The sequence below is a fragment of the Puma concolor genome, chromosome D2, assembly GCF_028749965.1.
Source record: "Puma concolor isolate L17-30 chromosome D2, mPumCon1.1.hap2, whole genome shotgun sequence".
Classification (NCBI taxonomy): Eukaryota; Metazoa; Chordata; class Mammalia; order Carnivora; family Felidae; genus Puma; species Puma concolor.
This window is the reverse complement of record NC_141677.1, coordinates 29,907,389-29,921,906: the sequence shown is the minus strand read 5'-3', so window position 1 is coordinate 29,921,906 and position 14,518 is coordinate 29,907,389. Positions and strand designations below refer to the sequence as shown.

General features: G+C 40.5%; 1 protein-coding gene across 3 annotated transcripts in view; it reads left to right on the top strand.

Annotated features, from left to right (window-relative positions):
- DNAJC12 (DnaJ heat shock protein family (Hsp40) member C12) overlaps positions 1 to 12,878 on the top strand; it is a 51,478-nt gene extending 38,600 nt beyond the window's left edge. Inside the window, exon 5 of one of the 3 annotated variants that reach the window (XM_086679824.1) lies at positions 5,584 to 12,878. In XM_086679824.1, coding sequence (XP_086535950.1) covers positions 5,584 to 5,654 — 71 coding nt within the window. In that variant the 3' untranslated portion in view covers positions 5,655 to 12,878. Of the gene's footprint in view, positions 1 to 495; positions 3,341 to 3,369; positions 3,523 to 5,583 lie in introns of those variants that run through there. The other 2 variants (XM_086679826.1, XM_025918323.2) reach the window with 2 other exon arrangements.
- The last annotated feature ends 1,640 nt before the right edge of the window (positions 12,879 to 14,518 follow it).

The following is a 14,518-nucleotide window of genomic DNA, read 5'->3' as shown; positions in this document are numbered from 1 at the left end:
CAGGTGCTAAATAAATATTTCTATAGCAAATAAAGAAATGAGTGGATGAACCAAGCCAAATAAAAGTGTGTGGGGAGGGAAAAAAAATTCAAAAGTCTGCTTAAGATAATCCATTTCAGGGGCGCCTGGATGATTCAGTCAATTAAGCAGCCAATTCTTGATTTCATCTCGGGTCATGATCTCATGATTCATGGGTTTGAGCCCCGAATTGGGTTCAGCACTGTGAGCACAGAGCTCAGATTTGGTCTCCCTCTATCTGCCCCTCTCCCACTTGTACTGTCTCTCGGTCTCAACTCTCAAATAAATAAATAAATGCAAAAAAAATAAAGGAAAGATAATCTGTTTCTGTAAGATACTAATAATTCATATTAAATACTTACCCTTGCATTTTATTTATTGCAGTGAAATCTTATCAGCAAGCTGTTTTACTATGACCCTGTGGGTTTTCTATTCCTACTTCTCTGATTTTAAAATCTTCTTTTCTGTGCTTTAAAGTCTTTTCAGATGTGAACTCTTGGCACCTTCGTTTCCGCTGGTCTGGGGACGCTCCCTCAGAACTCCTGAGGAAATTCAGAAATTATGAAATATGAAAAGTGCTCGGTAGGAGAGAGAGAGCAAGACCATCTCCCGTGCTGCCAACAAGTCTTTGTTTGAATCTTAAAAACGTTATGTTTCTCTGTCATGTTTGTGAATTGCTCAGTACCGATTGATTCCTCCATCCTTGAACCCCTTCTAACAAAATGTGTGTTTTAAATGAGAACATTTTCAGACTAGTCTCTTTCAATATTTGAATAGATTAAAGCTCTTAGATCCAAAGTAGCTTGTTGTGAATCTTCCTGTTAATGTTGTAGAAAATCTATTTTAAAAAGATATCTCTGTATTTAAATAATTCATTAATATACCACGATCCCTATTAGTGCTGTATGTACAAGAAATGCTTTCTGACTCTTGGGGCACCTGGGTGGATCTGTTGGTTAAGCAAACAACTCTTGACTTTGTCTCACGTCATGATCTCAGGGTCGTGGAGTCTGCTTAAGATTCTCTTTCCCTCTGTCTCTGCCCCTCCCCTGCTCACTCTCTCTCTCAAAATAAAATATAAATAAAATTTATTTTTAAAAAAGGAAATGTTTTCTGACTCTTGACTTTAAATGGAATGTCTAAACTCCACAGAGCGAAATAAATAATTTTCCCAAAATTCATGATGAATTTATAATTCAACAGTATTTTGAAAATAATTTGATTAGATATTTCTATTTTAATTTTAATAATTGTAAATTTAAAAGGTTATTATTTATTTGAGGAAATATGCTTTACAAGATTTCTTTTGTTATACACCAAGTGATACATTTATAAATTATGTTCTAACAATGTGAATGGGCCTGTTAGGTGACATATCCTTTTTAGATTGGGATTGTTGATGGTCATGTGTAGTCTATGGTTAGTTTTTAGTTTGCAAACAAGCAAATGAAAAATTAAGAAGAAAAACAATTTTAGAGTAAACTAGAGGTGTCACTGGTCTGTAGCAAAATGACAGAAAAAAAAAGAATATAGGAAGTTTTAAAACAATTTTTTTTTAAGTTTATTTATTTATTTCGAGAGAAACAGAGACAGCATGAGTGGGGTAGGGGCAGAGAGAGGAAGACAGAATCCCACCGCACTGACAGTGCAGAGTCCAACTTGAGGCTTGAACTCACAAAATCATGAGATCATGACCTGAGCCGAAACCTAGAGTTGGATGTTTAACTGACTGAGCCACCCATGTGCCCCAGGAAGTTTTTTTTTTTTTTTAAATTAAAGCCACATAATTCAGAAATTATGTCCTTTGTGGTTTAAAATGTGCTTCCTTTTATGAAATAGTATCATAGTAGACTGTATTAGTTTACAAGGGCTGCCATAACAACATACCACAGACTGAGTGGCTTAAACAACATATCTCATAGTTCTGGAGGCTAGATGCCCAACATCAAGGTGTCTGCAGGTTTGATTTTTTTCTGAGGCCTCTCTTCTTGGCTGATGCCTTCTCCAGGTGTCCTCACATGACCTTCCTCTGTGAACACACATCCCTGGTATCTCTGCTTCCTCTTCCTAATCCAGTCATATTGGATTAGGGCTCCACCCTAACAGCTTCCTTTTAACACACTTCAACTCTTTAAAGACCTTATCTCCAAATAAGGTTATATTCTAAGGTAGTGGGGATTAGGACCTCAACATACAGGTTTTGGGGGGAATACAATTTAGTCCATAACAGAAGAAAACTTTTTTTTAAAAACAAATATAGGGGTGTCTGGGTGGCCCAGTTAGTTGAGTGTCCAGCTCTTGATTTTGGCTCAGATCATGATCTCACAGTAGTGAGATGGAGCCTCAAGTTGGGCTCTGTGCCAGGCATGGATCCTGCTTGATTCTCTCTCTCCCTCTCCCTCTGCCCTTCTCCTGCTTGTGCATGCTCTCTCTGTCAAAACAAAACAAAACAAACAAAACAAAACAAAACAAAACAGAAGTATTAAAAAAAATTTTTTTATTACATTTATTTATTTTTGAGAGACAGAGACAGAGCACAAGCAGGGGAGGGGCAGAAGGAGAAGGAGACACAGAATCCGAAGCAGGCTCCAGGCTCTGAGCTGTGGGCACAGAGCCCAATGCAGGGCTCGAACTCACAAACAGTGAGATCATGACCTGAGCCGAAGTCGGAGGCCTAACTGACTGAGCCACCCAGGTGCCCCAAAACAAAAGTAGTTTTAAAAAATGTTTATTTATTATGAGAGAGAGAGAGAAAATAGGGAGAGAGATTGCACGTGAGGGAGGGGCAGAGAGAGAGGGAGAGAGCATCCCAAGCAGGCTCTGTGGAGCCCGAACTCGGGATTTGATCCCACGAACTGTTGATACAGAAGATAGGATTCAGTAGCCACAGAGGGAAAGATTAGGGCCTGAGGTTCCTGGGTAGGGAAAAACACCTATTTTGGAACAATGCTGGGAGTGTCTGACCACAGCAAACCCCCTCAGGTGTAAGGTTCCTCTTAATGTAACAGACCCCACCTACTCCCCCTTGGGTTTCCCCTCAGGAATTTGACAAAAGACCTAAGTATGGCCATAGACCACCCCTCATACAATGGAAAGGAGCCAGTCGGGAATGGGCAACCCAGCACCTAGAGGTATCAAGCCAATAAGGGTAGAAGGAACAAGGGAGAAGGGATGGGGAGGGCTGACCAGAACCTTATAAAACAAGGACCTTGCCTGTAGTCTGTGGGCATTTACTTTTGAATGTCCCCTTTCTGTAAAGAGAGCTTTCCTACTATTCTTCCTTTCTAATCTTATATTCTAATAAACCTTTGCCTACTGCTCATTTTGTGTCCGCCTCTTCATTCTTTGAAGCTGTGAGACAATGAATCCTGGGTATTGTGGCAAAAGATCCTGCAACACAGTGAGATCATGACCTGAGTGGAAATCAAGAGTTGGACTCCCAACTGACTGAGGAGCCCCAACAAAGTATATTTTTAAGGCTTATTTTTAATTTTATTGGAAAATAAAGTGTTTATTCAAAGAACATTAAAAGATTAAGGACCTTTTAATTGTGTGGGTGTTGGCAGGAGGAGGAATGAATCTCAAGCTTAGCCAGACTGGGCATGAGACTCTTCACAGAGCTGGGGGTTTCAGGGGAGGCCAGGTTGGGGGACAACTGGGTCTGGCAGGAGTCAAGAAATGGTCAGAGAGCACCAGGCCACAGTGCAGAGCTTGGGCCAGGGGTGCTGGTTGGCTTAGCAGCCTTAGCAGCTTAGCAGCTCACCACTTACATCCCATTGACAAAAAATAGAGCATGTAAAGTTAATAAAATGAGCTTTTGGACTACAATTGCCTGTCATAATGTCTGTGTGGCCCACATGGGCACTCAAATAAATAACTACATTGAATAAGAGAAGTTTTGAACCTAAACATCAGGGTTTAATTTTTTTTCTTTTTTCTACCAGAAAGAAGGCCCATTTACAGCATTGATAACTTTTAGTGACTTGTCAAGAGGAAAACTACTCCCATTCGTATGGTCCACTTCATTTTTTGTACAGATGTACTTCCCCGTTGTTGACAAGATTGAGACCAGCTCTTATTTTCTCTCCCATGATGGCCTGAAACCTCCAAATAAGAAATGAGAAATAGCTCCATTTGAATGTGGGTTTATGATGGGTCAGGCCTGACATAAGCACTTTATATACTGGATCCCATATAACTTAGTAGGAGACATTTTATTCTTTTTCTTTTATGATTTGTTTGTTTGTTTTGTTTTGCTTTGAGAGAGATGGAGCAAGTGAGCAAGAGGCAGAGAGAGAAGGAGAGAGAATTGTATTGCAGAGAGGGAAGCAGGGCTCACCCAAAGCAGTACTCAGACTCAAACTATGAGATCATGACCTGAGCCAAACTCAGATGCTTAACCGACTGAGCCACCCAGGCACCCAGAAGACTGTCTATTCTTTTTATCTATATCTATCTATCTATCTATCTATCTATCTATCTATCTATCTATCTATTTATATTACTTTTTTAATGTTTATTTTTGAGACAGAGAGAGACAGAGTGCTAGCAAGGGAGGGGCAGAGAGAGAGAGAGGGAGAATCCGAAGAAGGCTCCAGGCTCTGAGCTGTCAGCACAGAGTCTAATGCAGGGCTCAAACTCACAAACAGTGAGATCATGACCTGAGCTGAAGTCGGATGCTTAACCGACTGAGCCACCCAGGCACCCCTATTCTTTTTTTTATTAAAATTTTTTTAATGCTTATTTAATTTTAAGAGAGAGAGAGAGAGAGAGAGAGAGAGAGAGAATGTGAGTGGGGAAGGGGCAGAGAGAGAGGAAGACACAGAATCTGAAGCAGGCACCAGGCTCTGAGCTGTCAGCATACAGCCCAATGCGGGGCTTGAAGCCACAAGCCATGAGATCATGACCTGAGCCAAAGTTGGATGCTTAACTGACTGAGCCACCCAGGTGCCTCCAGAAGACTGTCTATTCTTAAACACTTAAATAGTTTCCTGAAGTCAAGGTTTAAAAAGGGAGGGGACTGTGTTTTGATAATATAGTTTTTCTCTTTGAATGAAAAGTAAAAGGAAATTCTTCAATAATTTGTTTGAATTGTCCAGTGTGTTTGGAATAACCACAGTTGCATGTATGTATAATATCACATTTTCAGAGTCATTTATTTTTGGATTACGGCTTAACTTTATGACATAGCAAATTGATTATGAAAAGATAATTTTACATAAAAGTTAGTAAGCTCTTAGGTCAGCTCTAAATGGTGAAGATAGTTTGTTTCTCTCACATTTGATATTGAACGAATGAATGAGACACATATTTCTTCAGAACATTATGTGATATTGTACTAGCATTTGTGTAGGATATAAAAATGCTTAAGTCATATTTATGCTCTCAAGTAGCTAATAATCTTGTGAAATAGTTTAACAGGACTATGTCAAATTAGTTTAAAGTATGTAATGTATTTAGAATATGCCTGGCACATAGTAAGCACTATGTGTGTTAGTTACTATTTCTACTATATTGTTATGTGTTAAATCTCTCTCTCTCTCTCTCTCTCTCTCTCTCTTTTAGAAAGTTCTGCACCCAATGTGAGGCTTGACTCCATAACCCTGAGGTCAAGAGTTGCATGCTCTACTGACTGAGCCAGCCAGGCGCCTTGTTATCATGTGTTAAAACTTGATAATAACAGAATTGTGGTCTCCTTCCCCCCCACCCCCCACTCCTCAATCCCTTTCCCCCCATTATTCATCTCAGAGGCATCATTTATTGCATATCTTTCCTTGGCTATCTTGTGAGTTTATACATGAATGTATTTCTCTTCTTTACATAAATGGTAGCTTACTATTTACAGTGCTGCATAACTTCCATTTATTCAGTTGATATATCTTGGAGATTTTTCCATTTTAGTATGTTAGGGCTTATTCTTTTTATGTGCTTTCTTTTTTTAAGATTTTATTTTTTTAGGTAATCTTTATACCCAACATGGGGCTTGAACTTACAATCCTGAAATCAAGAGTTGTATGCTCCACCGAGCCAGACAGGTGCCCTGCTTTTTGTGTGCTTTATAATATTCCATGGTGTGGATGAACCACACAATTTATTTAACTTGTCCCCTACTTGATTGATGCTTTTCAAGGTTATTTACATTTTTTTTCAATCACAAATAACACTGTAATGAATAGCTTTGTGCACAGTATTTCTTGCATGTGAAGTACACCCATAGGATGAAAAGCTAGCACTGGAATGGATCAAGGAGTATGTATTAATTTTGAATTGCATTACAATGTTCTTAAACAAAGAAATGAAGCAATTTAGCGAGTTTCAAAGATTTTAGGGCCAATGGATTGGAAAACCCAGAAAACAGTTTGTTCATTGGTATTGTTGCCTACAGTTTTGTTTTGTTCTGTTTTTATTTTATTTATTTATTAAAATTTTTTTTGATGTTTATTTTTGAGAGAGAGAGTGTGCGTGGGCAAGAGTGGGGGAGGGGCAGAAAGAGAGAGAGAGAGAGAGACAGACAGAATCTGAAACAGGCTCCAGGCTCTGAGCTCTCAGCACAGAGCCTGACACGGGGCTCAAACTTAGGAATGGTGAGATCATGACCTGAGCCGAAGTTGGATGCTTAATCAACTGAGCCACCCAGGTGCCCCTGTTTTGTTTCTTTAAATCTAGGCCACATTTGTTGAGTGGTTCGGTTTGAAGCACTGTGCTTATGGAACAATATACCCATCACTTCCCCAAATCCCTGATGTCAGGGGGTGACCAATATATAAGCAATAATAAAATCAGAGTATACTTTTCTTCCAGTAACTTCTCACAGAGACAGGAGGAGAACAGAGTGCTTTTCTCAGTGTAACAGCTTCCTGCCTTCTGGATGTCCTGAAATGTTGGAAATATAATTCTGAAATATTTTTGCTCTTTTAAACAGCAGAGCAACAGGCAACTCAACAGAGCAACTCTGGAAAACCTAGGCGGAATTCACAATTCCCTGTGATCCCAAAGTTTCCAGCCCCAAATGGATATATCCCCGCCTGTCAAAAATATGCCCCTTGATGAGCAAATTATAAATGGAAAAAAGACTTGCAGATATTTCTTGTAAAGAGAGAGCTGGATAAGGGAAAGTAGATAACATTGTTTTCCTGCTTATGAATTTTCATATCCTTTCTGCACCCGGATCTGATGGTGGATACAGGATCAATCACAGCAGCAAGTGTCAATGACTAATGCAGTTATTGAGAGGGGTCTTTAATTTCCTGGAGGCAAACACCATTACCCACTACCTCCACATCAGAGATGAGGAGATGCCAGGACCGCTGGGGAGTCAGTGATGGAAGAAATTATAAAACTGATGCAATTACTTAGAAAATGATGAAATGTCTCACAATGAAAGGCTTCAGTTCTCTTCAATTTCAGGTTCTGTGATATGCATCAGTGTGGCTGTGTCTTCAGTATTATTACTTCTCAGTGTTCTGTGTCATCTACCTTCCTTGAAGGAGAATATTTTGTATCAGGCAGCTCATTCTCATCCTTTCTCCTCCCATCCGAGCTCTATCATTTCTTCCAGTGTTTTTGCTTTGACAATTTCTTGTATTGATTAGCTTGCCCAGCATGAATGTTTCCATAGTGGAATCTAGGTTAGGTTTATGGAGAACTAGATCTTTCTCTTGTTCTAACTTGTGGGATTTAGGGAAAGTCAGTTGAGTGCTCTGGTCCAGTTTCTTCTACCCGTGGCTGGACATTAGAATCTCCCCTTAGAGAACATAGTATCTCTGCCCAGGACCAGCTCCAGAATTGGCCTGTTTAGGGCCTCCAGTGGGACCAGGACAGTGTGGGACTGACAAGGAGCATGTAGGTTAGAAGTCAAGGACTAGTGAGGACAGTAAATGCAGAGAAAGAGGATGTGTCTTCTCCATCTTTCTTTCCATCCAGACGACCCGCCCCCCTTCTTTTTTACTGTTCTTTTAAGTAAAAGGGCAGGGATAGAAAGGGAGAGATTACAATTAAGTAGGTATATCTACAAATACCAGCTCCATACACCTCAACTGTCTTTTTACATTCAGTTAAATTTGATGCCATTCCTTTTTTTTTTAATTTTAAAAAAATGTTTATTTTTGAGAGAGAGAGAGAGTGCGAGTAGGGGAGAGGCAGAGAGAGAGGGAGACACAGAATCGGCAGCAGGCTCCAGGCTCTGAGTGTCACATGGGGCTTGAACTCACAGACTGTGAGATCATGACCTGAGCTGAAGTCGGACGCCTAACCAACTGAGCCACCCAGGCGCCCCAAATTTGATGCCATTCTTGATACTATTGAAGACAATGCTGATTTGTCTTCCGAGTAAAGTATATTGCATATAGTTATATTTATGGGCGCCTGGGTGGCTCAGTCAGTTGAGCATATAGTTATATTTAATATATTAAACACTTCCCAGCTCATTACCACTAGGGGAGGCTCTAAAACAGGGTCTAATAATGATACTACTACTACTACTACTAATGGTGATTAGTACCATTCACAGTTTCTAAGCCTCTTCTCATGGTTCTTGTTTGAACCTCACAACTAACCTCATTTTCCTGAGGAAATTGTAGCTTTTGCTACATTCTAAAAACCACACTACTGGGGTGCCTAGGTGGCTCAATCAGTTAAGCACCTGACTCTTGATTTCAGCTCAGTTGATGATCTTGCGGTTGGTGAAATCAAGCCCTGCGTTGGGCTCCCTGCTGACAGTGCCAGGCCTGCTTGGGATTCTCTCTCTCTCCCTCTCTCTCTGCTCCTCCCCTGCGTGTGTTCTCTGTTTCTCTCTCTCTCAAAATAAATAAATAAGCTTAAAAAAAGTAAAAAATAAATAAAGATAAAAACCACAATAGAATGGAAAACATTATTGTGTTTTTCGCTGAAATCATTGTTTTTCAATCTGGAAGTCACCTGGGGAACATGAAACCCTAATACCTGGGTCCCAGCCCAGCGATTTAATTGCTCTGGGTATGCATTTGGCATTGGGATTTGATAACTCCAGGTAATTTTAACGTGCAGCTAAGGTTGAGGGCCACAGTTGTTTATTTTTATAATGTTTATTCATCCTTGAAGGAGACAGAGACACAGAATCCAAAGCAGGCTCCAGGTTCTGAGCTGTCCACACAGAGCCTGATTGGGGGCTTGAAGGGACTTGAACTCATGGACCAGGAGGTCATGACCTGAGCCGAAGTTGGATGCTTAACTGAGTGAGCCCCCAGGCGCCCGGCCATGGTATTTTAAACAAATACAGGTTATAGGTGACTTGGTTAATGTCTTGATGGCTCTACCCATATATAGCACAGCATAGCTTTCCCTCCTGTGCCACCAGTTATTTCTGGGGCTTCCCCAAACCCCATGGGCACTCTATTTGGGCTTCCAAACAGGCCTGTGAGTTTCAGCCATTGCTCTGCCTCCACCAGGCTCTCTCTTGTCTTCACCTCCACCCACTAGGCCACCCTGCTGCCACCAGGCTGAGAGTACCGGCTGGCAGGAAGAAAGGCCTCCTCTTAGCTTCGATCAGATTTTCAGCAGCTGGGACTAGCTCCCTAACCAAGCTGTCACGTATCTTGACTCGCCTGTCTAACATGAAGCACAGACCTAGCTCTCTCAACAGTCCTTCTCCCCCCTCCTCTTGGCCTCATCCAAATGCCTTTCTTCCCCCATCTGTGGAAAAAGGATCACCTCAGCAGATGAGGTCAAGAGATTCCACTGGGGAGGGGGAAGTGTAGGGGGGAGGGTGATATATCTCCACCAGTAGTAGCTAGCTAAAAATGCTCAGTTTTAGAAATTCCATCAGTGTTTGAACAATAAAAATGTTCCACCAAAAATTTTTAGAAATGAAAGACGATATGAAAAACAAAAAAGCTGATGTGTGGGTTGTTCACCAGATACTACTTAAAGAGAAATGATTGGCTATACGACCTTAGGCCTGTCCTTTACTTTTATTTCTTTGAGCCTAGTTCCTCCCTTGTAAAATGAGGAGATGTAAACCTCATTTTACCAGGAAATGAAATGAACCCAGGAAAATTGTGAACCCAAACCAGACTGTTCTAGTTTTAACTCTTTTCTTCTGGTCCACATTCAAGGAATCAGGGAGTCTATGCATCAAGGCAAGGCCACTAACTGGCTGATATCCATGGGTAACATCATCCTTTGTGAAAATATGTGGTTAAGGTGGCTGTGGAGATAGCACTTAACCATCTGTGCAATCTTGGGTAAGTTAATTAACCTCTCTGTCTCCTCAGTTTCCTCATCAAAATGGGATGGTAACTACCTTGATGTAGGACACAAATATTTAACAATTAGTAGCAGCAATCGGGACAGAAAATCAGAGTGACTAAAACTATTTTTTTCCAATACCTTCCCATTCTCTAGAATGGTGCTCCAGCATCACTCAGGAGCTTGGTACAAAAGCAAATTATTGGATCCCACCCTAGATCTACTGAACCAGAATCTATGACGGATAAGGCACAAGAACCTGTTTACATCTCAGGAAACTCCACAGAATCCTTATGCATGCTAAAGTTTGAGCAACACCATTTCTTTTTCTCTTTAAAAATTAAAAAAAAAGTTTATTTATTTATCTTGAGAGAGAGAGAGGAAGCATGAGCAGGGTAGGGGCAGAGATAGAGGGAGAGAGAGAATCCCAAGCAAGCTGCACCCAGTCAGCACAGAGCCCGGGCTTGATCTCACCAATTGTGACATCATTGCCTGAGCTGAAATCAGGAGTCAGATGCTTAAATGACTGAGCCACCCAGGCAACCCTTTTTAAATTTTTCTTTAAATTCTAGTTAGCTAACATATAGTACAATATCAATTTCAGGAGTAGAATTCCGTGATTCTCACTTACATATAACACCCATTGCTCATCATAACAAGTACCTTTCTTAATACCCATCACCCATCTAGCCCACCACCAACTTACCTACCTCCCTCTATCAACCCTTAGTTTGTTCTCTGTATTGAGAGTCTCTTATGGTTTGTTTCCTTCTCTTTTTTTCCCCCTCTTCCTATATGTTCATTTGTTTTCCTTATTTTTTTAAATCAAATTTTAACGTTTTATTTTATTTTTGGGGAGACAGAGAGAGACAGAGCACGGGCAGGGGAGGGGCATAGAGAGAGGGAGACACAGAATCAGAAGCAGGCTCCAGGCTCTGAGCTGTCAGCATAGGGCCTGATGCGGGGCTTGAACCCACGAACGTGAGATCATGACCTGAGCTGAAATTGGACATTCAACTAACTGAGCCACCCAGTTGCTCCTGTTTTGTTTCTTAAAGTCCACACATGAGTGAAATCATATGGTATTTGTCTTTCTGTGACTGACTTATTTCACTTAGCATAATACATTCTGGCTCCATCTATGTCATGGCAAATGGCAAGATTTTCTTCTTTTTGATGGCTGAATGATATTCCATTATATCTATCTACCTACCTATCTACCTACCTACCTATATCACCTCTTCTTTATCCATTCATCATCAGTCAGTGGACACTCAGCTGTTTCCATAGTTTGGCTATTGTTGATAATGATACTATAAAAATAGAATCTGTATTTTTGTATCCTTTGGGCAAATCCCTAGTAGCGCAATTGCTGAGTCATAGGGTAGTTCTATTTTTAACTTTGTGAGAAACTTCCATACTGTTTTCCAGAGTGGCTGTACCATTTTTCATTCCCACCAACAGTGTAAGAGGGTTCCCCTTTCTCTACACCGTCATCAACATCTGTTGTTTCTTGTGTTGTTAATATTAGTCATTCTGACAGGTGTGAGGTGGTATCTCATTGTGGTTTTGACTTGTATTTACCCGATGATGAGTGATGTTGGGCATCTTTTCATGTGTCTATTAGCCATCTGGATATCTTCTTTGGAAAAATGTCTACTCATGTCTTCCCATTTCTTAACTGGATTATTTGCTTTTGGGTGTTGAGTTTGATAAGTTCTTTATAGATTTTGGATACTGTTTATCAGATAGTCATTTGCAAATATCTTCTCCCATTCCACAGGTTGCTTTTTAGTTTTGTTGATTGTTTTCTTCACTGCACAGAAGCTTTTATCTTGATGAGGTCCCAACAGTTTATTTTTGTTTCCCTTGCCTCTGGCAATGTCTAGTAAGAAGTTGCTCCAGCCGAGGTCAAAGAGGTTGCTGCCTGTGTTCTCCTCTAGGTTTTTTATGATTTCCTGTCTCATATTTAGGTCTTTCATTCATTTTGAATTTATTTCAGATGGTGTAAGAAAGTGGTCTAGTTTCATTCTTCTGCATGCTGCTGTCCACTTTTTCCAACACCGTTTCTTGAAGAGACTGTCTTTTTTCCATTGTGGCTATTAAAATTAAAATTAAATTCATTCAAAGGAAACTATATCAGAAATGCAGTTCATCAGTAACACTGGCCATATTTCAAGTGCTCAAGTGCCCCATGTGGCTAGCAGTTACTGTATTGGGCAGTATAGATTATAGAACATTTCTATCTCAGAAAGTTCTATTGGACAATGAAGCTCTAGAATAATTATTACTATAATGTTATTTTGTAGTCACAGAGCATCTAGATGGAACAAACTCTCTGGGGCAAGAGTGACAAATTAATGTCGAAAGAGCCAGGCAGGTGAAGTAAATGAATGAAGTAGGTCAATTATAAGAGAATGAAGAGCACAGGCACAGTGGTAAGTGGCCAGTGATATTCAACCTCCATGCTGGGTCTTCAGTAGGGAGTACTGGGGACTGGGTGAACCAGAAGTGGTTACCACGGAAGAGGTAGTTTTATGTAAACTAGACAGTTTCATTTTTGTTTAAGAAACTAGAAATCTGATTTTAATGTGATTCATAAATCTTGATTACTAAATAAAAATTTTTAAAAATGCTGTGCTGGCTCATGAAACATTACTGAACCCTGAGTTGACCTTGGTGTTGTGGCCTGAAAATCAAGCTGTGTGGTTCTGCCTTGCCAGGATCAATTGTTTGCCTTATGTATATCCTCCTTTCTTGTCTCTATTTCTTATTTCTTCTCTTCCTTTGATTTTATCTTTGCTTTCCCTTCCCTTTTTTTCTTCTTCCTCATCCTCTAATTCTTCTTTCATTCAGTAAGCATTTGTTGAATGCTCTCTGTGTACTGGCACTGTGCTAGAGACTGAGGATACAAAGACGAACCAACATTGCCCCTCTACCCCAGAGAACCTAGTTTATTGGGAGACTCAGACATGGGATCAGGTAATGAGAGCATGATTTGTGGGGTGCTGTAGTAGAGGCATGTCCAAAGCCCTATGAAGTGGTAAATAAAGGAGTAAATCAGCTTTGAGTGGGTAGAGGTCAGAGAGTTCTTCACACATGTATGGACATTTAAGCTGGGTTTTGAAGGATGTGTGGGAGTTCTCCCGGCTGAAAAGCTGGCATAGGAGTGGGAGAGGGTATTTTTAGTGGGAGGAACAGCTTGGAGACTTGACAGTGCTTGCTATGTTTGGAAAGAGAAAACCTCTGGGTAGCTGATGTATAAGGTATAAAAAATTATTTATCAGACTTCCTTATTCTTATAGTCTGTCTGGTAGCCCCTTTCCACCACTATTTGGGCCACTTCACCCTACCCCCAGGTTCCTCTTACAACAGCTTTGTGTCCAGGGATCTAAATCTTCCTCTTGTATCTCCCCCATCCCTTGCTGTCTTTTGTATTCCCTCTTCCCCCACCCCAGATCTCCCTCCATCCACTTAAAATTCAGAGTTCCCTTTATATATTCAAAATCATCCAGTGCTCAACCAACCAGAGGGAGAATAAAGATGCTGAGATTGTTAAACCACCTCCTAGGAAGGTAGTTTAAATGTCAATACTCTGACAACTTTATTTGGACCCCAATTCAGACTTAGTGTTAAAAAAAAAAACTGACACAATTCATGAGATGATTGAAATTTGATAATGATTTTGATAATGATATTGTGGTCATGTTAAAAGAAGTCCTTCTCTTTAGAGATGCATCAGTAATTTATGGATGAAATGATAAGAAGTCTGAGATTTGCTTGAAAGTAATATAGGAGAGGAGGGAAGGGATGAGGTGAGGTATAGAGAAAACAAGATTGGCTGTGCATTTATAACTGTTGAACCCAGGTACATAGGGTTCATTATACTAAACTATTTCTGCTTATGTTTTCATGTGTATTATGTTTGAAATACTCCATGTTATTGGTTGATTTGAGTCCTTCAAAAAGATATGTTATAGGGGCGCCTGGGTGGCTCAGTTGGTTAGGCGACCGACTTCAGCTCAGGTCATGATCTCGCAGTTTGTGAGTTCGAGCCCCCCACGTCTGGCTTTGTGCTGACAGCTCAGAGCCTGGAGCCCACTTCAGATTCTGTGTCTCCCCCTCTCTCTACCCCTCCCCTGCTCATGCTGTATGTCTCCCTGTCTCTCAATAATAAATAAACTTAAAAAAAAAAAAGATGTTACAAGGGGTGCCTGGGTGGCTCAGTTGGTTAAGTGTCCGACTTTGGCTCAGGTCATGATCTCACGGTTCATGA